Raw genomic sequence first — 26633 nt, forward strand, 5'->3', positions numbered from 1 at the left:
GCGGGCTCGCTGAGGGGTCTGCGCCAGCTGAGGGCAAGTTGTGCCGCCAGTGCTGGGCCCGCGGGCGGCGGCCGCTGAGTGGCGCGGGGCGCAGGTGAGCCGCACACTCTCCAGAGCATGGGGGGCGGCGGAGCCTGAACCCGCGCGGTCTTCGAGGGACGATGGGTTCGGCTCGGTGGTTCCGGCGCGGGCCCTGTCCAGATTTTTCCCCCGTCCCCTGCCTACTCCGCTGTGGATTTGGCTCAAGTCACCCTCTTCCCCGCTTGCCTTAGCTTCTTTACCTTTGAACTGGGAGTGATAGTAGAACCCGCCTCATAGGGTGGCTGTGAAGATTAGATCTGCTAATGTAGGGGGAAGTTTAGCACCACGCCTGACACATTGTGGGCCACCCAGCAAAATGTTTGGGATGTTTTCTTGGTTATGCTTATTTTTGTTGAGATGAGGTTGTCGCCATCGTTATTACCCACGATAAATTTCTGAGCCCCCTACAGTGACACCCTCCATTGTGTATGCAAGTATTTTTTTCGTTTTTGTCCAATTTGATACAACAGACACAGAGATAACTCCATTTCACACATAAAGAAGTGGAAACTCCCAGGTGTCCTACGTTAGCTGGCCAGGCAGCAGCACCATCAGACTCTGCTCCAGGGTCCATACTCTTAACACAATGCTCTATACCCGCCATGAAAGAGAGTGTGGATTGCAAATGTGCAGTTGCTGAAGACGCACTATCTTCAGTATGCTAAGTTGGGTTTTGTTTTTTTTTAAAGATTGATTTATGCATACAAGAGCTGGGGTACAAGCCAGAGATGCGGGGGTGGTGGTGGTGGTGAGAGGACTCACCAGAGACAGATTGGGGAGCAGAACAGGCAGACTGACTAAAATACAGTACTGAGGGGAGCAGCGGGAGACTCAGGAGAGGTCTGCTGCGCCTTGTGGGTTTCTCCCTGGCCGGCCAGGATGGAACTCGTGGTGCAGAGGCTGCGGGTTGCTTCGTAGTGCAGCGCTTAACCACTAGCGCCACCAGCAAGACCCCTAAGTTGGGTTTTTAATAGTGTCTTTAAATGTATTAACACAGCCATATCTTGGGGATATTGCGGTTTGCTTGTGGGCCACTTCAATAAAGTGTATATCGCAATAAAGTGAGTCACAATTCTTCTTTAGTTTGCCAGTGCATGTGAGAGTTAAGTTTTTACTATACTGCAGTCTATTAAGTGTGCAATAGCATTATGTCTAAGGAAAAGCAATACATACCTTAATTAAGAATCACTTGCTAAAAAATATTAACCATCACCTGGGCCTTTAGTGAATCATAATCTTTTTGCTGTTGGAGGATCTTGCCTCTTTGTGTTTTGTGATGGCCACTAACTGACCATGGTGGTGGATATTGAAGGCTGGGATGGCAGTGGCACTAAAACAACAGTGACTTTTGTTGTATCAGTTGACTCTTCCTTTGATGAAAGATTTCACTGTATCCTGTGTTGTTGGGTAGCATTTTACCCACAGTAGAACTTCTTTCAAAATTGGAGTCAATCCTCTCAATATCTGCTGCTATTTTTATCAACTGAGTTTATGTCATATTCTTAATTCTTTGTTGTCATTTCAGCAACGTTTATAGCACCTTCAACCAGGAGTACATTCAATCTCTAGAAACCACTTTCTTTACTCATGCATAAATTCATTAAATTTTTATCACTTCCTTTTACTTAAACTTAGAGGCCATTGTAAGGTTATTCAGTGGCCTAATGTTAATGTGTCTTAGAATAGGGAGACCTGAAGAGCTGTCAGAACACAATACCCATTAACTTTGCTGGCTTACAGGGGCGTAGTTCCTGATGCCCCCAATTTAATAGTAACACCACAGATCGCCATAATAGATACAATAATAGTTAAAAAGTGTGAAATATTGCAAGAATTATCACAAGGATAACACAGACATGAAGTGAGGACATGCTGTTGGAAAAATGGAACTGATAGCCTTACTCAATGCAAGATTGCCACAAACCTTCGATTTATAAAAAATATAACATTTGCGAAGTGCATTAAAGTGCCTATATGCTTGAAGTATGGAGGGGAGTCCCCTGTATGTAATGTTCAATCAGTGTTGATGATGTCTCTCCTTTTCCCCCCTCTCCAGATATCGGACTGTTTATTTAGCACCATGCATCCCTTACAGTGTGTCGTCCCAGTGCAGAGGTCTCTGAGGTGGGGCCCCTTAGCTTCTGTGTCGTGGTTGCTGCTTAGGACTTTCCGGACAAATAGCAGTCATTCTAGCCCTACATATCGCAGTCCGGAGAAGCAGCAGGAGGATGGAGTTCAGAAGGATTTCAGTTCCAGGCTGGCCACTGGACCATCTTTTCAGCATTTTTTAAGTTCTTCAGCTCCTCAAGAGAAGGTGTCTTCTCCAGATGTGGAGGACCCACCTCCTTATCTCACTGTGGATGAACTTTTAGGAAGGCAGAGAAAAGGTTGGTTTTACTTTTTGTCTCTCTAGGTTTTCTACTTCTTTCTGGCATAATGGGCTGATTATTTAGCTTCTTTTATTGTAGACCCGACTTTGGGGGGTTAACGGTATGGGAAGGCTACTTCACCAAGTAACATTAATATAAAGAAACTCATGGTAATACTGGGGGATAGTAGTGTGTGGTGTCCTTTCTTTGGTTACCTTTGGAAATCTAGTACTTTCTGTTCTGAATTGTCTTAAGTCATAAGGCAGATTTCACAGTTGGTACTGTAGTAATTCACACTTTATGCTTAGGTAGAGATAGAAACATTATGCAATTAGTTTAAAATGCCTTAAAAATTTGAAGAAACATAAAGGACAACTAAACATTTCCTCTTTTGTCCTGCTTTAAAAACATGTTTCCCATCATCGTTCTTAAAGATTTGGTTGCAGTCATATGGTACAGCTTATTTGTAAGTTGTTATTTTTATTGGGCATTTTTCCAAATACTGTAGTCTTCATAATTAAAAATTGAAAAATTAGTGTAAAATATCACATTTTGTTGTACCCTGATGTTTTTCAGCCTGCCTCCTATAGTTGGACATTAGTTTATTTCAAACATTTTTTTATATCATAAAAAATGATAGGTGTCTGCATATGTGTGTATATACATGTGTATATACTATATGCATGTACATGTATAGATGTAGATATAATACTGCTTTACTAAATATTTTTGCAGACTAAATCTCTAAGAGTTAAAATAGTAAATCTAGGCATATGTGTATCTTATGACTTCTGCCAGGTATTTTGTGGTCCTTCATTATTTGTGTACTCATCAATTCCTCTCTCACATCAGTATTGAGGTTTTCTGTATTAAGGCAAGAGATATGCACCAAGAAAAATTTCAAGAAAACTGATGTTTTCTTCTTTTAAAAAAATTACTGCTATTTTCTATTGGTTTTCATATGGTTCTTTGTCATTCTACTTCTAATGCAAATTGGAATTTGAGTCTGTGGATTAAAGTGTATCGGTGGGTGAGGGTTGATCTAGGAATATAGCTTGAAGGGGCTTGTCAGAGTGTGAAATTCATGTGCTTCAGGGTTTGTGCAAAGTATTTTACATCATAATGTAGCTATGTTTTATTTCATGTAAGATGTTTGATGTTTCTGTTGGAGGATGCTACATTTGTTTTTTTTTAAAGATTTATTTATTCATTTATACAAGAACTGGGGTAGTGGCCAGATGCGTGGGAGGGTGAGAGGATTCACCAGAGACAGAGCGGGGAACAGAACAGGCAGACTGAGGAACTACACTGCTGAGGGGAGCAGTGGGTGAGACAGGAGAGGTCTGCTGCGCCATGTTGGACCCTTGCCCGCCGACCGGGATCGAAATGGTGCTGCAGAGGCTGTGGACAGCTTCACAGCGCGGCACTCAACCACCTGCGACACCAGGGGAGGCCCAGGATGCTACATTTTTAATTTGTGGTTTTATATACTGTATGGCCACTACTGCTATTATCAGAGGCTGGAGAACCTCATTTTGAGAAGATGGAGTTAATGTGTGGATTAAATTTGTTTTTCTTCCAGGTTGATAATCAACACTATTAAGGTAGTCCTTCCTTTTCTAATTGTTTTAAAAACCACATTCCCTTGATTCTCAGGTATATGGTGTCCCCATATTTTAATGACATGGCTTATAATTGGTCTGTGTATATATGATATATTATTTTGTTGTGAAAGATTGTCATTGATTTAGGGGTACATCATGAACTTACTGGATAACCAGTTGCTTCAGAAATTTTTGGGACTTTTGAGAGGAGACCTTTTAAGACATCGGGTCTCTGTGTCCCTGTCATAGGATTTCCTTCTCATTGCAGTCTACCTTGAGACCTATGGCTGCCAGATGAATGTGAATGACACAGAGATAGCCTGGTCCATCTTGCAGAAGAATGGCTACCTGCGAACCAGTGACCTCAAAGAGGTACACACATTTCCTGCTTCCTCTTGCTGCGTTTGTGCTACTTCTCATGCAGTTTCAGAACAGGGTGCCAGTTGCTAAGTGTGAGTTATTTTGGGACCAAGGTATACTTTTGTTCCAGTTATTTTTAAACTTTTATGGTGGTATGTACCTTCAGGCAAGGAGCTAAGTTAAAATTGGGCTGTGAGGAGAAAGAGAATTGGGAGTTTTTAATGGGTACAGAGTTTTTATTGGGGAAGATTTAATTGGGGATGTTCTGGATGTTGATGGTGGCGGTGGTTGAGAATTATCTGATGCTACTGAACTATGCTTTTAAAAGTGGCTAAAATGGTAAATTTTATGTTATATGTATTTTACCATCATTATCATGAAAGGTTCCTGGGCAGTAATTTTATGAGGTTAATTTCAACGATCATAATTTTCCTTTTTTTCTTTGCTTTCCACTCAGGCTGATGTGATCCTCCTTGTCACATGTTCTATCAGGTGGGAATTTGTTCTTTACCTTGGGAATGAATATATCTTATATAATAATGCTAGTGCTAACTGTACCAGGCTGGCTTACCTGTGGAGATGAGCCAGTGGATCAGCAGTGGCGATAGTAATGATAGAACTGACTGACATGCTGAGCATATACTCTGTGTCAGGTCTGTGCTAAGCACTATACATGTATAACTAATTCTTTCAACAATTCTCTGAAGTAGGTGCTGTTATAAAACCCATTTTATAGAGAAGGAAACAGAGTATGTTGCTGAGTTGTCCAGCTTTTCCTAAGGTTTTTCTTGTAACTAATGCCACATATTTATGGTGTAGATCTTTGGGCTAGGATGCAATCATTGGCAGAGGGGACAGAGTTCTTCTGAACAGATGTGGGTGGCACACATCAGAGGTGAACATATCCTCTTTCTTTTTTGTTTCTGTGTACAAAGTGTGTTAGTGTTAATGTTTCCTTAGCTAGCTATACTATCAATTAATTAATCCAGGGTGTTTTTTTTTTGTTTGTTTTCTGAGAGTCTCTGCTACACAATACTGAACTAAGTGCTTTGGGTGATTCAGAAATGAGTCCTTTTAGGGAACTTGGCTTTAAGGAGCTTAGTCTGATATGGGAGCTAAGATTTGATACACAAATAGCTATAACATCTGGCAGAAAACTCTAGGTAAAAAAATCAAACAACAAAAAGGAGAAATTGCTAAATACAGGAAAAGTAGTTACTGTGATAAAGCAGTTAAAGGGAAGATAAACTCTCTAGCAGAGGAGACTTGGGAGGGCTTTGTGAAGTAGCTTGTTTTTGAGTTTGGCTTTAAGACATTAGGATTTGGAGGTGTGCAGGGAAGGCTTCACTTGTGGAATGGTGATTTACAAGAAGTGATTCCCTGCCTACCTTCTTGTAACCTAAAGGGTTGAAGGTTATTTCATTTTTTCCCCATTTAACCTTCTCTCAGATTGCTCTGTATGACTAGTTTATTTTCAGGCTCAGTTGTACCTCTTTTGTTCTCTTTAGGGAGAAGGCTGAACAGACCATCTGGAATCGTTTACATCAGCTTAAAGCCCTGAAGACGAAGAGGCTCCGTTCCCGTGTACCTCTGAAGATTGGGATTCTAGGTATCCGGTAATTTGCAGGTTTTGTGTTTTGAGATTTGCGTTCCAGGTAGTCTTCAATGCTCTGGGTTCTCTTAGAGGCTGATTCACATTGTGAATCTTATACACTCACATGTATCTTGTATGTCAGAGGTAGTAGGATTAAATGACATTAATCTCATAAAAGGGCTTTTTGTAGTGATTGGAAATAATGGGTATCAGAAATAGGTCTGTCCATCCTATAGTCTAATGTGGCTCATGGTGACACAGCTATGGCATAGGAGAGAGTTTAGAATCTAAAGGTCGGCATGATTCACAGTGTAAGCTCTTTGTCTTGACTCCTGAAGCATGCCCAAGAAAAGTTGTACGTCTGCATGGAGCGTATGGTTGCCACTAGTCACATATTAACTGCTTAGTAGCCATGCTTGACAGTGGCTACCAGTTTGGACAGTGCATGCATGAGAAAAAACATTTCTGTCATTTTAGAAACTTTAGCTGGATAACTCTGATTTAGATAGCTGGGAAGCATATTTCAAAAATATTTGCCACTCTTTTGGTCCTAGAGTTTAATGTATTTAACCTTAAATCAAACTCTGTTGTGGAATAGTTAAGTTAAATAGTTAAATTAGCTCCTCTAGATGATGGGTCAAGAGCATTGGTTGTATCTGTAATACAGGGTGATGTACGAAGTGATACAGGAAGATGGAAGGATTAGCAGAAATGTCTTATTCCATTTAAATTCCCTGAAGCCCCTGCATATATATGTTAGCCATTTCAGAAATCCCCATAATAAATTTTCTTCAATTGTGGTAAGGTATATGCTACAGGAAATTTACCATTTTAATCTTTTCAGTGTAATTCAGTGACATTAAATATATTCACATTGTTGTACAGCAATCACCACATACATTTCTAAAATTTCCTGATCTTTCTAAAATGAAACTTTATACCCATTAAAGTTAGTCCTCATTCCCTCCTCTCCTTAACCCCTGACAACCACCGATTCTAGTTTGTCTTTATGAATTTGACTGCTCAAGGTACATCATGTGGGTGGACTCATGCTGTATTTCTCCTTTTATGAGTGGTTTATTTTACTTAGAATAATGTCTTCAAGATTCAGCTGTATTGTAGCTGTGTCAGAGTTTCTTTCATTCTTAGGGTTAAATAATATTCCGTTGTATGTATGAATACCACATCTTTTGGTGCACACCCTTTGGCTGTCGTGAATGATGACATGGTTGTGCAACCAACAATGGTTTTTAAAGTAAAATGTCTTCAAAGGGTGTTTACAATAAGGTGAATTTTTACATTGTATGGTCTTACTAATAAGAACAATGTTTTTTAGGATATAAAAGATAAGAATATAGATGATTAACGCATTTTTAATAGGTTTTAGCAAGTATTATGGGAAAGAAGAAGGGAAAAGGCAGACAATGCAAGTTCCTGAATAAATTTTCCATTGATAAAATAGATGGGTTATATCTAGAAAGATTTTTGGATGGTGGTTTAATTTTTTGGGGGCAATTTATTGAATTTCTCTAGAGCCCTTTTTCCCAGGGTATGGAAACCTATGGAAGATGAGGTTTCAGTGTTTTGGAGGTGTTAGCAAAGTTGAGGGATGATGTCAAGCTCAGAGAAGTTTCTGTGGTCTCTGATACAGCTAGAGATAATGTGTATGGAGAAGAAGCAATGAGACCAGTTGGATTTGGGAGCAGGTGCTTATTTCTTTTCCCTCCCAGGCTGCATGGCTGAGAGGCTGAAGGAGGAGATACTCAACAGGGAGAAAATGGTGGATATTTTGGCTGGTCCAGATGCCTATCGGGACCTTCCTCGGCTGCTGGCTGTTGCTGAGTCAGGCCACCAAGCTGCCAATGTGCTACTCTCTCTGGATGAGACCTATGCCGATATCATGCCAGTCCAGACAAGCACCAGTGCTACTTCTGCCTTCGTGTGAGTCACTGCCCAAGAGACGGAGAGTAAACTTTCTCATTTTTATTTTAAACATGATAAATTTTATTGTATTAAAAAAAATTACCACAATGCACATAGTACAGAATCCAAAAGACAAAAAAAAAAAATGATATAGTGAGACTCCTTCATAGTTGTCATCCCAGTCTCCTAGGCTACTTTTCAGAGGGAGCCACATTTGTAGTTTCCTTTATCATCCTTTCAGAAGTGTTCTTTGCATATGCATTCATAGCCTACCCTTCCTTCTATACTCTCATTTTTTCACTTAGGAAAATGTCTTGGGCTTTTCTGATCCTTTTTTTTTTTTTTCACTCTCCTGATCTTTTAAGTTAAAAAAATAAAAGGTAAAAACCTGGTGACAAAATAGTTTATGTTGTTGACGAATAAGTAGAAAAGGTAGACAAACATAAAGAAGAAAGTAAGTTACCTGTACTTCTACCTCCTAATAATAAACTCTGTTATCGTTCCTGTCCTTTCCTTTACATTTATGTGTAAATGGTTTATATGTATGTTTATTTATAAAAATTGGCTCTTAGTATATAATTGGCTTAATAACCTGTTTTTACTTATACTGGTGAACATATCTGATGTTGTTAAAATTTTCAATAATAAAGATTGGCAGATGGGGCTTATAACCTTTTTTTGGTAAATATGGGTTACTGAACTATAGCAATAACCATTTGTTTACATATTATCTATGGTTGCTTTCATAACTATAATAGCAGAATTAAGTAATGTGACAGAGACTATATGATCTGCAAAGCCTAAAATATTTACTGTATGACTTTTTACAGAAAAATCTTGCAAACCTGCATTTTAATAACTGTCCAGTACTCTATTGTTGTATTGCTTAATGAACTTAATAGCTAACAGTTATTTAATAATTCAGTGTAGAACTTTGATAACTTTATCTGTTATTATTTCCTTAAGATAAATCAAGGCTTTCATCTATAAGATGCAAATGAAAGAGCAATTGGATTAGGAATGCAGCTTGTCTGATATCCTGTAATTAGATACTAGTTTTCAGAGATAAAAATGTCTGTTTAGTGCTTCTTAGTCCAATGTAAGCATACTGCCATGAAGATTCAGGGACAAAGGATAATGTCAAGGGAGTCGTGCCCCACTCCTCAGGTTAGACCAATGCATCCTGCTCCTGTTACTAAGTTCTGGCATTTTCTTCTCCAGGTCTATCATGAGAGGCTGTAACAACATGTGCAGCTACTGCATTGTTCCTTTCACACGTGGCTGGGAGAGGAGTCGGCCTATTGCCTCTATTCTGGAGGAAGTGAGAAAGCTTTCTGAGCAGGTAAAAAGTTCTCCATGTTTTCTTCCTGTACGTGTTTGTGGGAGGATGAGACCAACTTTTTCAGTTTTGCAGCCTGTGCTATCTTTGTGCTGTACAAGATTAGAGCCATACGTGGAAACATCTGAGTGTACATCTTTGTTTTGATGACACATGATGGGCAGATCCACTGTGAAGAGTGCTTAGGACACAGCGGAGTGGACTAGAAAGAGCATGGGATTAGAACCTGATGATTGTGTGAATTCTGGCTCCACCATTCTCTGGCTCGGTGCCCTGGCACTGGTTATTTAGTTATCTCCTTCAAAACATAGTTTTCTCATTTATATAAAGAGAATAAAATAATAACTTTCCTTTTCTGGGTTATTTGTGGTAGTTTAAAAGTTTTTAATGTACCTGGCACATAAGTTTGCAGAGAATGGTGTATTAGCCTGTCTGTTCTAGGGAAACTGAGAGACAGAGAAATACTTAAGGGTAGTGAATCAGATCAGAAGCCTGAGGGGAGACATCTACTTTCCGCTGTTGGGAGCTGGTTCCTCAGTCCCTGAGGAGGTCTCTCCCTAACCTTAAACCTGACTCTACCAGCCCTGGGGAAGAGGACAGTAGTTAATAATATGGAGCTTATTTCCCACTAGACACTGTTTCCTTACTTGCTTGTCTCTGAAACCATGGCAGGCTAGTCCTGCTTCAATGCTGAGTGAGTAGTTTGCCTTTGTTATAATGCTCTGGCAGTTCCCTGATTTATTCCCTAGCTGCTCCCAGGCACTATGAGGTGTTCCCAACCTGGTCTAAAACTGCCTCTTTCTTCTCCCCTTTATGTTCCCCATAGAACCAGAACTCATGCCTTATGGATAGAGACATTATGTTTAAATAGACTGAAGTGATGGCAGAAATTCCCAAACACTTCTATGGTATTTGCATATAAAGGGAGGAAGTGAATAAACAGCATAAAAATGAATTCAGTGAATTCAAAGCCATTGACTTGTAAAAAGTAAGATTCTGCATAATGTTCTAAAGTATCTGATAGTCATTTATTTTGCTTCTAGGGTGACTTGAGATTTTTTTCTCTCCTTTAGATTTTTATATGATAGTTGCAAAGAGAATGGTATATTGTCCCTTTAATAAATTGTTTGCTTATTCAAACAATTGTTATTGATTGGAAATTATCTAAGTAAGCAGCCTTCTTTAAAGCTTTTTAATTCTCTTTCAATATATCAAAAAAATACATAAAATAGAGAATATTATAGTGTTACATTTTATCATATTTGCTTTGTTGTTGTTGATACAGTTTATCAAAGTACAATATCACATTTTACATTTAGAAACTATGCATTTCTCAAAAATAAGGCTATTTTCAATATACTTAATTCTTCTAAGAAAATCAACAAAAATTTGCTCAATCTCATCTTATTTTAGTCCACCCACACTGACATTTTCCATTTGCCCATAACTCATTTTGCATTTGGTGATTTTGTCATCTTCACGTATGTGTGTGTGTGTATTTTAATTCGTTTTATATCCTCCCCAAAATTATTTATTTATTTATTTATTTTTAAGATTTATTTATTTATTTATACATACAAGCACTGGGTACAGTCAGAAGCGTGGGAGGGTGAGAGAATTCACCAGAGCCAGAGCGGGGAGCAGAGCAGGCAGAAGGACCGAAGTACACTGCTGAGGGGAGCAGCATGCGGCAGGAGGGGTCTGCGTGCCATGTGGGACCCTCCTCTGGTGGCCGGGGAGCAGCCGGGGATCGAACCGGCACTGCAGAGGCTGTGGGCAGCTTTGCAACCCAGCGCTCAACCGCTGCACCTCCGGGGAGGCCCAATATCCTTTTTTTTTAAAATAAACTTTTTGTTTTGTAATAACTGAAATTTACAGAAAATTACAAAGATTAATATATTACTTTGGTACATTTTTCAAAACTAAAAGATTAACATTAATATGCCATTATTAATTAATCGGAGGTTTATTCTGATTCTGCCAGTTTCCCCGTTAATGTCTTTTTTCCTTTTCTAGATCTAAACCATGATCCACATTACATTTAGTATATTCTGTTTTTTAAATTGATATTATGTCATACTGTCTTTAAGGAGACTGGAGTGATGACTAGAGAAATGCATTGCAAGGTCCTGGAGTGGCGTTCTGATTAGGGAAAAAATATTTTATTAGAAAAAGCATTTTTATGTAGTTATGATCTCATTATCGAAGCAATTTTGTGGCCTGTCTGTAATAGTATGAGCATTTTCCCATGTCATTCACAGCCATTAGCTTTATTTGGGGTCAGGTGGCCTTCCATGGTATGGATGAACTGTAATTTATTAATAGGACACAGCTTTCAAACTGCTTTCAATTTATTCCCCTGTTAACACAGTGCTGTATAGAAGTATATATATTAATTGTTGTCTGTGTTGATGGTTAGATCCATAAGATAAATTTCTAAATATGCTGTTACTGAATAAAGATGTAATAAAGGTCAAAGGACATTATTTGGACATTTGGTAAAAATTTGACTTATGGAATGTGGATTGGGTAATAGTATTTTATCACTATTTCTGATTTTGATATTTATTTTCTGTTTATATAGGAGAATATTCTTATTTTTAAGAAATGTATATTGAAATATTTTGGGGTAAACACAATATTTGCAAATTATTCTCAGAAGGCTCAGAAAAATGTATCCGTGCATGTGTGTGTGTGGAGAGAGAGAGGATGTTCTGAGAATGTGAATGATTAACATATGGAGCCTGATGTTAACAATCAGTGAACCTGGGCAAAAAATATGTGGGCGTTCTTTGTATTGTTCTTGCAGTTTATTTCTAAGTTTGAAATTCTGTCAAAACAGATATAAAAAATTGTTTATAGAAATCATTCTTTCTGAAATATTATAATGCAAGTACTCAAACAGACATGTTGAAATATTAGTACCAAAACATTAACATTCTGTCATATTTGCTTTACCTCCTTTCTCTATAGATGTAGAAGTATGTTTTTTCTGAAACATTTTGGAAGTTAGTGGACGTTAGGCCACTTAACCCTAGACACTTAAGGATGAATCTTCTCAGTATAAGAATTTCCCCCTTCATGTCACATGTAGGACATTTCAGTATTAACTGATACTATATAATATGCACTTATATTTAAAATTTGTTAATTGTCCTAAAATATCTTATTGCTGTTTATTGGATGAAACAAAAATCTAATCAAGTATTATGTAGTTTCATTTGATGGGTATGCTTCTTCAATCTCTCTTAATCTAAAATAGCACTTTCTCTTTTTTGTTGCTTGCTTTAAATGATACATTAATTTTTTGAGGAGACCAGACAATATGGATTTGTCTGCTCCCTCATATTGCCATTTAACTTAATTCCCTGTTTTGGTAAATTGGAAGTTAGAGATAAAAGCTTGATTTGATTTAGGTTAAATACTTTTGGCAAGGATATGTCATAAGTGATGACTATAACATTTAACTGATAGAATGGCGTCATAAATTGATTTATCATAGGTTAATCATCATTATTATTAAACATTGAGTTTGAATCCAGTTTTTTGCTATTGCACAAAAGGCTTTGAAGATTAATTTTTATGTAAGGTTTTGTTTTGAAGTTTAGTTCTTTAGACACAATGCCCAAGAATGAAATTGTTGGGTTAAAAATAGATACATTTATGGATGGCAGTTGGTAGATTCTGCTAAATTTTAATTAGTGATTTGGCATGACACTACCAAAGAAGCCCTTAAATTTTTCCAATATATTTTTTTTTTCAGGGACTGAAAGAAGTAACACTCCTTGGTCAGAATGTTAACAGTTTTCGGGATGATTCAGAGGTCCAGTTCAGCAATGTAGTGTCCACCAATCTTAGCCGTGGCTTCTCTGCCAATTATAAAACCAAACAAGGGGGCCTTCGTTTTGCTCACCTTCTGGACCAGGTCTCCAGAGTAGATCCTGAAATGAGGATCCGTTTCACCTCTCCCCATCCCAAGGATTTTCCCGATGAGGTGAGTATTGGAGTTAAATGTGCCAAACTGATAGCCCTATCTTAAGCATGCCAAAGCCTGGGCCCAATAGGATGCAGACCTTGAGTGCTGCTCAGAGGATCCTGTGTTGTCTTGTCACATTGCCTGCTGAATCTGTCAGACCTTTGGAAAGAGTTGAAGTCCACTAAGGTGGTGGCAGAGATAGAACTGATGTTAATGAGAGGTTAACATCACCTGTGAGAATGTGAAAGTTGCACAGAAAGAGGTTTATTACAAGGTGGTGTGGGGTGGGCAAGGAGGGGGCAATGTGACGCAGTGAGAAACAGCCTCAGACTCTGGCCTCAGATTCAGATTCAGGCAGAACTTAGTTCAAATCCTAGCTGTTCCATTGCTTCACCAGTAGGTGTGACCTTTTCGTCTTCATCTGTGGAATGGGATTAATGGTCACCCTTTGCTTTGGCTTGTTGTGAAATAGATGTAATGTGTGGAAGGTACTTAGCAAAGAGCCTGGCATGGAGTATGTAGCTTATATGCTAAACCTTTTTTTGGAAGGTTTTTTTGTTTCAGTGAAATGTGTTTTTTGGCCCCACTCTTTATCTTCCCCCCTCTGGATTGTCTTCCTATTGAGTCATAAAACTTCTTTATGTATTCTTGATAGAAATCATTTGTCAGTATGTATTTTTTCAAATATTTTCTCCTTGTTTCAGTTTCTTCATGGTATCTTTTAAAGTGACTAGTTTGTAAGCTAGATGAAACCAGTGCTATTGTTTTTCTTGTCTGTGTCGGCACTACCCCTAAATAGCATCATCGCTTGAATCTGACCTCTTGCTTTCTTTGGTCTTTGAAAGCAGAGATAGCATCAGGTAAAATGTTTAGGACAGATAGCATGTGGCTTGAGCAGAAGTAAATGTTTTGGGTAATTCATGTGTTTGGCTTAATCAGTTTCTTAGATGCTTAAAAATTAACATTGGTAGAGAAACAAAGGGGGTGGTTTTCCTTCTTTTAGCATCTTTGGTGAGACCTTGATGACCTGTGATGTGTTCTGTTTAATCAGGTTCTGCAGCTGATTCATGAGAGAGACAACATCTGTAAACAGATCCACCTGCCAGCTCAGAGTGGAAGCAGCCGTGTGTTGGAGGCAATGCGGAGGGGGTCAGACTGCTTGGGGAAGGGGCACCCCATTCCTTTTCATGTTTTCTTGAGGAGCAAACAGTGTCTAAGAACCTAGCATAGTGTGTGGTACATAGTAGCTGCTCGATAAATATTTATTATGTGAGTAAACCCATGGATGTTGGAACTTCTTTCACTCTTGTTTTGTGTGAAGTACCTCTGTGTGGTACACTATTTAAATTTTAATCCTTTAGCTTTTAACATTAAGGTTTTTTAGGTCTTTAAATACAGCTCTTTGTTCACTCAGAGAGTAATAGAATAAGATTGAGCAGAGAGAAATCTGAATGGAGAATGTGACAAATGGCAAGCTTTTCATTTTCACATTGGCAGAGTTTTAGAGAGCCTGTTAAATGTTTAATCTGTCTTCATTGGTTAAATAAAAAAGGCTATTTAAAATTTCATAGACTTGCAAAGTGCTCATAGAATGGTTTAAAAAAAAATCTTTGCTAGCCTTGCGTTAATTATGAGCACACACTGACCAATATTTAAAGCACACACAAGTTGTCTGTGAGGCTGATGCTGCTGTCTTCTATAACAATTTTAAGGGTAGCGATAGGTTGATCTATAGAATATCAATGTTTTTGGTGTGTGAGGCTTTTGGTTGTAAAGACCTTGCTACCTAAAAAACTGGGTCTAATGTTTTAAAATATCTAATCCTGAGTACAGAAATGAAATATTTTTCAGCTCTTCAAAAAAAAAAAAAAAAATTTTCATGGACCTGAGCTAAAAATTCATAGATTCTACATTAGGCTACAGTATAGGATTTGGAAAATTTAACCTATTTTTGTACTGTTCTATATGGATGAAAAGTGATTACATATGGTACTTCACAACGATATGTTTTTATAGCATTCTTTTTAAAAGTTGGTTCATCTAACCCTTTTCTTATTTTTTTTTCTTTGTAGATATTCTAGAGAAGCTTACCTGGATTTAATTCATCATATCAGAGAGTCTATTCCAGGTACATGTTAGAACTACCTCTTCTGAGCACATTACTACTGAGTCTCCTTGGTCAGGTGGAGGCAATAACTGTTGCAGTACTTTGTGGCACTTTTATATTTCCTTTGATCCTCTTCATTTCTCATTTACTCTCCTTGTGCTCTTTCTATATCTTAGTCTTGCTAGAAATACTCAGCGGGTCAGCTTGTAGTATCAAAGCTAAAGAGATTCCTTTCCTATAGTCTCTGTTTCTGAACATACGGGAGAGATCTTGTTCCTTGTAAGCTGGCAAAATTATGTTCTACATAAAGTCTGATGAGGGGGGGTGATTGATGTCTTTAAAATATTTCTAGACATTATCTAGAGATAATGTCTTTTCTATTGTTTTAATACTCCTTTTTCTCTTTTCCCTTCCCACTAATAAAATTACTCTGTGGTCTTTTATTTTAGATTTTGTTAACAGTGACTGTATCCCCTCCCCAACCCCCAAGTTTCTAATTATTGTAACTTGCATTGTGCACACATATACTTTCATTTTGAAGGGTCAGAGTAGTGTGCAGGTTCTTTGGGTTACACTTTCCTCATCTCTATATTGCAATTAACAGTAGTAACCTCATTGGATTGTTGGGATAAATAAATAAATTAAATGGTAAAGTCTAGCACTTAGTAAATATCAGTAATTGGTAGTTATTGCTACTGCTCTCTTAAATGAATATTGTGTTAAACTAATTTCAAAACTATATATGAGGCACTGTGAGATTTTCACCAGTAAAAGCAGTAAAAGTGTGGATTCCTACTGTGTGCCTAAATCCAACATTTTCAGGGAAAATATCTTTTCTAGTATCGAAGGGAAGGTACACTGAGAAGCCAGGCTCTGGCATAGAACATTATAGATAATTAGGCCTCTCCCCTCTTACTCTGTAATGACTGTTTTGTGTCATTTGCACATGGTCTGAATAGCTCTCCCTCTGCTAGATCTCCCTCTGTGACCCAGGTGCCAGAGGCCTTTTTTGAGGGTAAGCAGCAGTGACATGCTGTCCTTTGTCCTTTGTCCCATGCTGCAGGTGTGAGTCTCAGCAGTGATTTCATTGCTGGCTTTTGTGGTGAGATGGAGGAAGACCACCTCCAGACGGTGTCTTTGCTTCGGGAAATTCAGTACAACATGGGTTTCCTCTTTGCCTACAGCATGAGACAGGTGAGCCCTCAGTAGGGGAGAAGATATTTGTATGCTGACATCATTCCTGACCAGCTTGGAGTCAATTGTAGACAAGGAGGAAGTAAGAAGAGTGGCTCAGGGCATCCTTCAGACACCACAAGGATCTTACCATTCTTTTCTTTATTTTTTCTAATTAACCTGCTTACTATTTTACAGTTCTCAATTTGATGAAAGATATTTTTTTGTGCCAATATTCCTTTCATTAGAATATTTTAAATTTTGCTTTGGTTTGGAATTTGAATGCAGAAGGACGGACACCATTTTCTTTATAAGGAAACCGGAATCATCTCTCAACTTACAGAGCTTCTCTTTTGGACTACGGATATGTCCTTTGTCAAGCCATTGAGGCTGCTTTGCCTCTTGGTCTTGAAACTGAATGATGGCTTGGTATTAATTTATGTACTATAAGGATAAAAGTTATATTTGTATCCTCTGAGCATCTCAAGAACAATTTGAGTGTATGACTTTCATATGCTAAATTTAGCACCTAAAATGTGATTCTATTGTGTTGTTACCTTTTTCTCTTAGAAAGCTCCCAGAGCCAGAGAACCTTCCTGGGTTCTTGTACATACAACTGCAATTTGCTGGTGAGATGAATGTGTCTGCTTGAAGACCTGGAGAATGGATTCTACAAGCCCATGGTGACCTCCATTTCTTTTTTTGTTAAATAGAAAACACGAGCCTATCATAGATTGAAAGACGATGTCCCAGAAGAGGTTAAATTAAGACGTTTGGAGGAACTCATCACTGTCTTCCGGGAAGAAGCAACAAAAGTCAACAGATCTTCTGTGGGTTGTACCCAGCTGGTGCTGGTGGAAGGGGTGAGGCTGTGTGTGTGTGTGTGTGTGTGTTAGAACACAGTATGTCTCCCCTTTGTTTAGATCTTTGATTTCTTGTATCAGAAGTTTTGTCATTTCAGCATATAGATTCTGTACATATTTTGTTAGATTCACACTTCAGTGCTTAATTTTTCATTTTGAGTTATTATAATTGTATTTTTTATTTCTGATATTCATTGCTATTTATAGAATTCATTGAATTTTGCATGTTTACCTTGTATCCTGTGACCTTGCTGAACTCACATCATAGTTTTAGGTGCTGCTTCTTGTAGTTTCCTTGCGGAAACTACTATGTCCTCTGTACATAATCAATATCATGTGTTTTCTTCTTGATGCTTCAAGGTTCCTCCTTTGTTTCCTTTCTGTTTTGAGAACTTCCTTTAGCTACTCTGGCAGCAGGTTTTTGTTTTCTCTTTATTGTAGAATGTCTTGATTCCCCTTCATTCCAGAAGGATGTTTTTGTACTTAGTGGAAGGATTAGAGAAAAGCACGTCTCTTCTTTCTCTGTGTAAGAGTGTGCTGTGTGTAATTTTGGAATCAGTTTTACTGTCTGTTTCTGTCTCTTTTTAAAAAGTCAGCCTTTCTTAGAAATGTACCATATTTCAAGAAGTTTGGGGTTCCTGTAGGCTTCTGAGGTTGAGCCTGGTAACCTTGCCATGATTTAGAGCACTAAACAGCTGTGGTTGGGGTGAATTTGGGAAGCTGACCTTTTGTGAAGCAGCCTGCTACAGTTAGTGGAGGGGAAGGGAAAGAGAGACAGGGCCCTTTCTGTGGTTTCTTCATATCCTTGTTTGAGAGGTTTTCTCCATTCCTGAGGATATGGTAGCATCAAAGCAACCAACTGCCTGGTGTTTGTGCTTGTTATGACTCTCTGCTGGTAACACTGAGCACTTTGTTCAAGCTGTTCTGCCTAAGCCAAAAGAATTCCTTTTTATACAAAACTTGAGGGTATCCTGTGTAGCTCAAAGGTGGTAACAGAGCCAGGTGTCTGGAAGGGATTGTACCCCGCCTGGGAAGCCCTTGAGGCTCAGTTGCAGTTATCTCTTCCTTAGACCAGCCTTTTCTGATTCTTTATCTGTGTGACAAAGGACAGTAGCCTATAGTTCCTGATTTATATATTATAGTCCAGCTATTCATAAACCATGTTGTGTCTTTTAGCCCCAATTCAAATTTCCAGAAGGGTACCCAATCAACTCAGCTTAGATTAGGGATCTTCCTGTGGTCTGTCTGATAGTTGGTGATACTCCCCAGGTGTTTGCCTCACTCAATGTTTTGTAATTGAGGGTATCAGCTGGGATTCTGGAGATCTGTTTGTGTACACATTTATTAGCAATCTCTATTTTATCCAGTAGAAATTGGGTTTCATTGTATTCTCAGCTCTCCTCACGCACGATCTGGCACAGAATAGTGTGCTTGTCTTTTGAATAAATGAATGAGTACTCAGAGCTTCTTCAGCCTCACAGAGCTTGTGGTAATTAAATGAACCAAAACAAGGTTCTTATTGATCTAACAAAAGGTATTATTCACTTGGGGCTAATGAATAAATGTGTTTTTCAGAGCCAGCGATTTGAGTTTTTGTTTTCTCTTAGAAGAGACAGTCTTTTCTATGGTCCCAGACAGTTTAAAGCCCCAGGTTGCTATAACTAGAGAGGAAGAGAAGATGGTAATAGCTCATTCATACTCAGTCTTCCAGGAACTGCATTTTTTTTTTTTTTAGGGTTAGCAGCACATGAGGCCACCACAGCCCTTGGAGGTAGTGCTGTTATTAGCCCTTTTGTGTAGATGAAAAAATGGAGACTTAGAGAAGTAGAATAACTTTCAAGATTATACAGCTTATGTGGCAGAGCCAGAATTTGACCTGGGCCTATCCTGTTCTAGAGTCTGTAACCCCCCAACCCATTTATTTTTTATTTTATAAATTTGGAGAATTTAAAGGATACATAGACACAGAGAGAATTGTATAATGAAAGCCCCTGTGTCCAATAACCAGCTTCAGCAGTTGTCAGTATAGTGTTAATTATGGCTAATCTTGTTTTATCTCTACTGCCCCCACTGGTTATTTTGAAATATGCACAAGATGTCATATTTTTGTTAGTAAATATAGTAAATATCTCAGCATATATTCCAGTTTCCCTGTTGTCTCATAACTATTCTTTAACAGTTGGTTTGTTCAACCTGAACACAGTTTCTCTTTTTAAAAATTTATTGTAAAACAGTCACAAACTTATGGGAAAGTTAGGGTTAGTACAGTATAAAGCACTCTTGCTTTGAATCATTTGAAAGTAAGTTGCTGTCTGCTGCCCCTAAATTGTTGAGTGTTATGGTTCTCCTCCACAGCTGTGGCACAGCCGCCAAAGTCAGAAGAGTAACCTGGTGAGTTCTTACCATCCGGTCCCCAAGCCCCATTTTCCACTTGTCTCAGAATTGCCCTTTATAGGAAAGGGATTCAGTTCAGTATCACATGAGGCATTAGCTGTCTCAGCTCTCTGGGTTCCCTCAGTCTAGAATAGTTCCTCAGCCTTTCTTCACCTTTCATAATTTTGACATGGATGATGGTAGGCCAGTAATTTTGTAGAATCTTCCTCATTTTGAGTTTGCTAGGTTTCCTCATGTTAAGATTCAAGTTATGCATGTTTAGGCAGGATCATTGGAGAAATGATGTTGTGTTCTTCTATTTGTGTCTAGTGAGGTGACATACATTTTGATTTGTCTCACTGCTGGTGTTGTTAACTTTGAAATTTCATTAAGATGGTGTCTGATCGGCTTCTTGACTCCACAAAGTCACTCTTCCTACTTTTGTCACTAGTCATTGTTTTGTAGGGAGGTGGTGGAGCAGCTCTTTAAATCTTACCTGATTGCTGTTTCCCTGAAGCAATAGTAGCTTAGGACTAACCTCCTTCCTCTGTCTTTAGTAAATGAAGAATACTGGACGTAGTTGGTACTTGACTTTCTAAAGGCAGATTCCCAGACATGGCCTCACTTGGAATGTTTTAATGTTAAGACCCTTAAAATAATACACTTCTATCCTTTTTCGTTATGTGCTGTTGTACTCATAAATTTATACTTTGCATTCCAAAATACATTGATTTTTCTTTTTTGAATAGTCAGTTATTTCTACACTTGATCTTAGCCAAAAGGCTGAGAAGCGATGAATAGTCCATTATTTCTCAAGGAAATTTTTTTTTCCATGAACATTTTTTTTTTTGGTTAAAGATTTATTTTATTTTATTTATGCAAGCACTGGGTACAGTCAGAAGCACGGGAGGGTGAGAGAATTCACCAGAGCCAGAGCGGGGAGCAGAGCAGGCAGAAGGACCGAAGTACACTGCTGAGGGGAGCAGCGGGCGGCAGGAGAGGTCTGTGCGCCATGTGGGACCCTCGCCTGGTGGCCAGGGAGCAGCCAGGGATTGAACTGGTGCTGCAGAGGCTGCAGGCAGCTTCGCAACCCAGCACTCAACCACTGCGCCACTGGGGAGGCCCATCACGAATATTTTTTTAAAAAAAATATTTATTTATTTATACAAGCACTGGGTACAGTCGGAAGCATGGGAGGGTAAGAGAATTCACCAGAGCCAGAGCGGGGAGCAGAACAGGCAGACTGACGAAGTACACTGCTGAGGGGAGCAGCGGGTGGCAGGAGGGGTCTGCACGCCATGTGGGACCCTCCCCTGGTGGCCGGGGAGCAGCCGGGTATCGAACCGGCACTGCAGAGGCTGCGGGCAGCTTCGCAACCCAGTGCTCAACCGCTGTGCCACCGGGGAGGGGCCCCTCCATGAACATTTTTAAAATGAGAAAAAGGTCTTCTCTGTGTGCCCTCTCTTATTTACCACTTCTTTATTCCTCGTGTATATTCAAGTTCCTGTCTTTCTTTACCATTTCTTGTAATGCCAGTCTTTTGGTGATGAATCTTCTCAGTTTTTGGTTGTTTGACCAAAATTTTCACCTATCTTTTAAAAATATTTTTTTCATTGGGCTTCACATTTTAAGTTGATATTTTATTTCATTTTTTATTTATTTATTTATTTATTTATAGAGGCATGTTTTATTTATTTATTTGTTTATTTGTTTGTTTATACATGCACTGGGTACAGTCAGAAGCGCGGGAGGGTGAGAGAATTCACCAGAGCCAGAGCGGGGAGCAGAGCAGGCAGAAGGACCGAAGTACACTGCTGAGGGGAGCAGCGGGTGGCAGGAGAGGTCTGTGCGCCATGTGGGACCCTCCTCCGGTGGCCTGGGAGCAGCCGGGGATCGAACTGGCGCCGCAGAAGCTGCGGGCAGCTTCGCAACCCAGCGCTCAACCACTGCGCCACCGGGGAGGCCCTTAAGTTGATATTTTAAAGATACTGTGTTGTCTTCTGATAGTTCTGACAGAACTATCTGTCACGATCTGTCAAGAATGTGATCATTCTTGTGTATCTTCTAAACATAAAATACTTTTTTCCTTTTAAACTTTTTGCTTTATCAGTGTTTTCAGAAATTTGATGACTGTTGGCATGACTTTCATTGTGTTTACTTCTTTGAGTTTTCTTTGGGATTTGTTGAGGCATCTTAGTTTGTAGATTTATAGTTTTTATCAAATTTGGAAAATTTTCCTCTGTTCTTCAGGTATTTTCTCTTTCCCTCTCCCTCTCCCTGCCACCTGTCCTCACTGTTTCTCTTCATTCTGTGATTCCTGGTCTTCCGCATGTTGTGATAGATAGGCTACCTTTGAGACTGTTCACTCATTACTGCTAGTAACCCAGGCCAAACAACTCTAGAACATTCCTAAGTAATTACTATGAGGCTGGGTATTTTGGGTTCCTTGGACTTGATTTCTAAGGTGAATGAGTGTGGAGGTTTCCCCATAGCCAGAAGCAATACTTGGACAGAATCAGGGCATCTGAGAATTCTGCTGACTTCGGTTATTGTCTCCTGTCAGATTCTGCAGAGTAAGGGGTCAGTGTTCTAAAACCACTGTCTACTTCAGAATGCTCATTGCCACCCCAGGTTGTTACCTGTTCTTCCAACCAGATGGAGAGGAAATAATTCCTGCCCTGCAAGAACTGATAACTGGAGATTCATGAACTCTTCTCTGTTCTTTCTGTAGGTCAGTAAACGCTCTGCCACTGACCTGTGTGGCCGGAATGATGGAAACCTCAAAGTGATCTTCCCTGATGTAGAGATGGAGGATGTCACTAACTCTGGGCTCCGGGTCAGAGCTCAGCCTGGGGACTATGTACTGGTGAAGGTATGCTGTCCTTTTAGGTTTTTGACTTGCACTGGGAAATGGATGTGTGATTGGATAATTTGGAGAAATGAAATTTTTTTTCCTAGAAAAATTCTTTAGTAGAATAAAAATCTTTTTGAAACCTGGACAGTAGAAGGGCACCTGAAATTTAATTTTCAACATCTCCTAAGTGATATCTCTTTGTTTTTCTTCTATCTGGAAGAGCTCTTTTTGGGTGTTTGGTGAGGTTGGACTATACTCACATGTACTTTTCTACTGCAGCAAAAGTGGAAAGTGTATGTGATTTTGAGTGGGTTGATAGTTTTCTCTGTCAAAGATGAGCATGCCCCATGAGGTCTCTGGTGCTCCAGGCAACCCTAACTTATCTTTGCTCCAGCCTCCAGGGCCCCTTCCCTGGACTAACAGATCTAGCAAAGGCTGTGGGATTTTCCCCTTTCTCCTTTCCCGCTTCACTGGGGATATTCCGCCTCTGGTCTCTCCTTTACTCTCTTCCTCCTCCCCACCACCATAGATCTGCTAGCTGCCACATTCCTTTCCTTTGGGGCCTCATGTCCACTTTGTCTCAGGGCCAGAGACTGGCAGGACACACACTGATGAGGGGGGCAGAAGCAAAACTGCTTTTTCAGCACTGAGCTCTGGAGCATCTGCCAAAGTGAGAGATGGAGAGGGGAGGGTCTTTTTTTTTTGCTATTGCTGATCAGTGTCATGCACTCCTCTTATTCCTCAGCACCTCATACTCTTCTCTGCTTTCTGTCCTTGCTTTTATTGTCACCACTGAATTGAGTCACAGAAGCATGGTCTGTGACTTGCCAGAGGGAGAGTCATTCCCCTGGCATGTAACTTCAGTGGGTTGGCCTGGAAATTTTACCCCCACTCAAGAAAGTTTCTGTTCTGTCCACCAGACAAAAATTAAGAATACAATCAATTTTCCTGTTGGGGGATTTTGTGATGCCATTCTGTTCTGGCCTGGTGTTAACTAAGGATTGTCTTACTTAAGCATTACTTAGGAATGTCCTGAGTGGACTGAGTCCACTCCACTGGGAAGCAGTGTTTATTCTAGACTTCTGTGTTTATTCTTTAAAAATTTTTGGATGTTCTCCTATTTTCTTTCTTTCTGTCTCAGTGTCTGCTTCTTTGATTTTCACTTGCTTTCCCACACCTCCCAACTTTCTACTGTAGCCAAGGGTAACGTGAAAAAAGGAACACAGTAGGTGGGCTGGGTTACAGGGTGAGTATGGTACTCTTTTTTTTGTACAATAGAAAAATTCCATGTTTCAAGAGAGAATGGTGATGCCGAGTTATTTGGGACTTTTTTTGTTCTCGGGTGACATAAACCCTACAGGTAATTAGTAGTGGAAGGATCAGAATGAAGGGGAGCTGTGGAACCAGTATGGATCATAGGTTATCTCTGGGGTTAGGAGGGCAGGGTCTGTGATGGGCAGCTTACACCTGACCCTTATAGTTGGCACTGGGGAGGAGGGGAGGGGGCAGCCATCTCCCAAGTGAAAAGGGAGGAGTGCTATTAGGGACTGACCTGTTTTGGGCTTCTTGATTATATATACATTAGCATAGCAGTAGACGTCTCTTCCTGTAGGGCTGGGGAACACAGGAACCGTGCAGTCTCTGCTGGCTCATCTCCAGCAGATTCCATTGCTGGCCTCACCTCTACAGGCTGCATGTTAAGTCTCTGAAGTGTACCTGGTTACCTTACCTTCTTCTGACTGGTTTTCTTTCAGATCTCCTCCGCCAGCTCTCAGACACTAAAAGGACATGCTCTCTGCAGGACCACTTTGAAGAACTCTCTAGGATATTGCTGATCAGAGAGGATGGTCTCAGAATTGACATGGGCAGTCCTTTCCAACAGGAAGTAAGAGATGACCGGTTCCTAATGAAAGGGGACATGAAGCTTTGGAGACAAGTGCCAGTAGTGAAACAAAGCTATGCCAAGTGGAAAATGCAACTCTTTGCTGCTACCTGAACAGCTTTAATAGTCATTAAATTTATCTGCACTAAAGCGGTCTTTGTCTTTCTACCATTATTTTATCTTTGCTTTGGTTAGTATTTCTGGGGCTTCCCCTATAGTCTCGGTGTTAAACGTTTCCCAGTATGATTTCTGCTGCATATACTGCCAAACTCAGCTTTCTCCCCTGGACCCTTGGAGTTAAAGACAGAAGGAGGGAAAGGTGGAACCATTTGCTTGGGTAAATCTGGTCTGGATCTTTGAAGCATTTTGGTTTGATGACAGTGACTCAGCTGCCTGTCTCCCACTTGTTCTCAGATTTTATCAGAGGATTTTCCAATGGACCTGTTTTTTAGTTTTCAGTTCATTCCTTGCCTTCATGTCTGACAGCATTTGGAGTGTTGGAACATGTCTACCTACTAGCAGGTTCTGGCCGTCATTTCTGACCCAATTCACTACCAAGATTATGTCATTCTGTGGTGTGAAAAAAAAATCCTAAAATTGGTCACAGAGTATTTGGAGTCAGAGGACTTTGGCTCAAGTCCCCAATCCATTACACAAGCGTTGTATGCCCTTGAGTAGTTAATCGATTCTTTTGTGCCTTAGTTTTCTCAGGTGATATGGGGATAATAATAAAATTCTTGTTTCATATGGAGTTCAGTAAGATTATAACTTGTGAAGAATTTAACTGCCAATTTATGTGATCAATTCTGTCTTCCTCCCCTTAGCTTACTCAGTTTGCAGTTTTTTTCTTACCCTCTGTCCCCCAAAATCACTGAGCCTGAAACAGCTTTAAGTGAGGAGATAGACCAAAAAGATGTAGCAGACAACTACAGAACAATTCATCCAAAAACTGCTGCTTACACATTTTATTACACATACCTACATTATTTACTATACATACCATGAAACACTCCTAACCACAAGAAAGGATGAAATGCCGCCATTTTCAACAAAATGGGGGGGCACTGAAAGAATTATGTGCAGCAAAACAAGTCAGAAAGATAAAAACAAATGTCGGACATTAACATAACAGTCGACAATGTAAAACACTTAAAAAAAAAAAAAAGACATCAACAAATACCCTGAGGGCTCTGTGGTTAAGAAACGGAGGAAGGAGAAGGGAACACATGTGATGGTGGTGAGGAAATAAATTAGATTCATAGAAAAAAGTAAAATGGGGCTTGAGGGAGAGGAGAAAAGAGAATTGTCTGATTGGTTGAGTTTCAGATTTGCAAGATGAAAAGTTCCTCATCTCACACTCTTGATCTCTTAAGCCATCCTGGGAGATTAACATCCTAAAACAAAACATAAAAAACAACAAGGCAAAAAAAAAGGGGTGGGGGAGCCTCCCTGGTGTCCTAAGGGTAAGTCTCAGCACTGTCGTTGCTTTGGCCTGAGTTTCCATCCACAGTCAGGCAGCTAACCCACACACTGCTCAGCAGACCTCTCCTGCTCGCCCACTGCTCCCCTCAGCAGTGTATTTCAGTAAATCCGCCTCTTCTGCTTTCCATGCTGTCTCTGGTGAATCTTCTCACCCCCTTCCTTCCCCTCACACCTCTGGCCTACATGATTTGTCTATGCAAAAACAAAAAATATGTTAAAAACCCAGAAAAGTTCTGTTTAACAAAAAATAATGAAAGCACTCCTTATCTCTGCATTTTATTCCTAAGCTTATTGATTGCCTTTCTGATTTTTCCTTGCAACTCTGAGTTTTTTCATGACAGTTTTGAATTCTCTATTCATGAAATCAGTAATTGCTATCATTAAGTTTGGTTTCTGGTGAATTGGCATTCTCTTTCTGATACCATGTTACATTGAAATTTTGTGTTCTTTGTTGGTATTTTCCTCTGTAAATTTGGCATATCTAAGACCTTTTAAAATTTTTTAAAAGTTTTGTTTGCTAAAATTGACTGTAAAATCTGGTGATTAGATGTTTTTCTCTTGCCCCAGTAGGTGGCAGTATGGCTTTGGGTTTTGGCTGCTGCTTGCTGCTGCTGCCTTTGTTGCCCCAGCTGTGTGCATCACTGCTAGTGACC

General features: G+C 39.6%; 1 protein-coding gene across 1 annotated transcript; it reads left to right on the forward strand.

Annotated features, from left to right (window-relative positions):
• CDK5RAP1 (CDK5 regulatory subunit associated protein 1) lies at positions 1-24648 on the forward strand. Its single transcript, XM_037496858.2, has 14 exons — positions 1-94; positions 2138-2468; positions 4323-4426; positions 4872-4906; positions 5923-6023; positions 7739-7949; positions 9153-9273; positions 13034-13264; positions 14298-14395; positions 15319-15374; positions 16417-16547; positions 17240-17389; positions 22494-22634; positions 24371-24648. The coding sequence occupies exons 2-14, from the start codon at positions 2162-2164 to the stop codon at positions 24449-24451; spliced, it is 1767 nt and encodes a 588-aa protein (XP_037352755.1). The 5' UTR covers positions 1-94; positions 2138-2161; the 3' UTR covers positions 24452-24648.
• Positions 24649-26633: the final 1985 nt, after the last annotated feature.

The sequence above is a fragment of the Talpa occidentalis genome, unplaced genomic scaffold (assembly GCF_014898055.3).
Source record: "Talpa occidentalis isolate TD23 unplaced genomic scaffold, MPIMG_talOcc4v2.1 talOcc4.10, whole genome shotgun sequence".
NCBI lineage: Eukaryota > Metazoa > Chordata > Mammalia > Eulipotyphla > Talpidae > Talpa > Talpa occidentalis.

Excerpts from the sequence above, each read along its gene's own strand:
- CDK5RAP1 (XM_037496858.2), top strand. The coding sequence starts at position 2,162 with ATGCATCCCTTACAGTGTGTCGTCCCAGTGCAGAGGTCTCTGAGGTGG. Across the intron at positions 4,907-5,922 it reads CTTGTCACATGTTCTATCAG|GGAGAAGGCTGAACAGACCA; the intron begins GTGGGAATTTGT and ends TGTTCTCTTTAG. Across the intron at positions 22,635-24,370 it reads GGGACTATGTACTGGTGAAG|ATCTCCTCCGCCAGCTCTCA; the intron begins GTATGCTGTCCT and ends GTTTTCTTTCAG.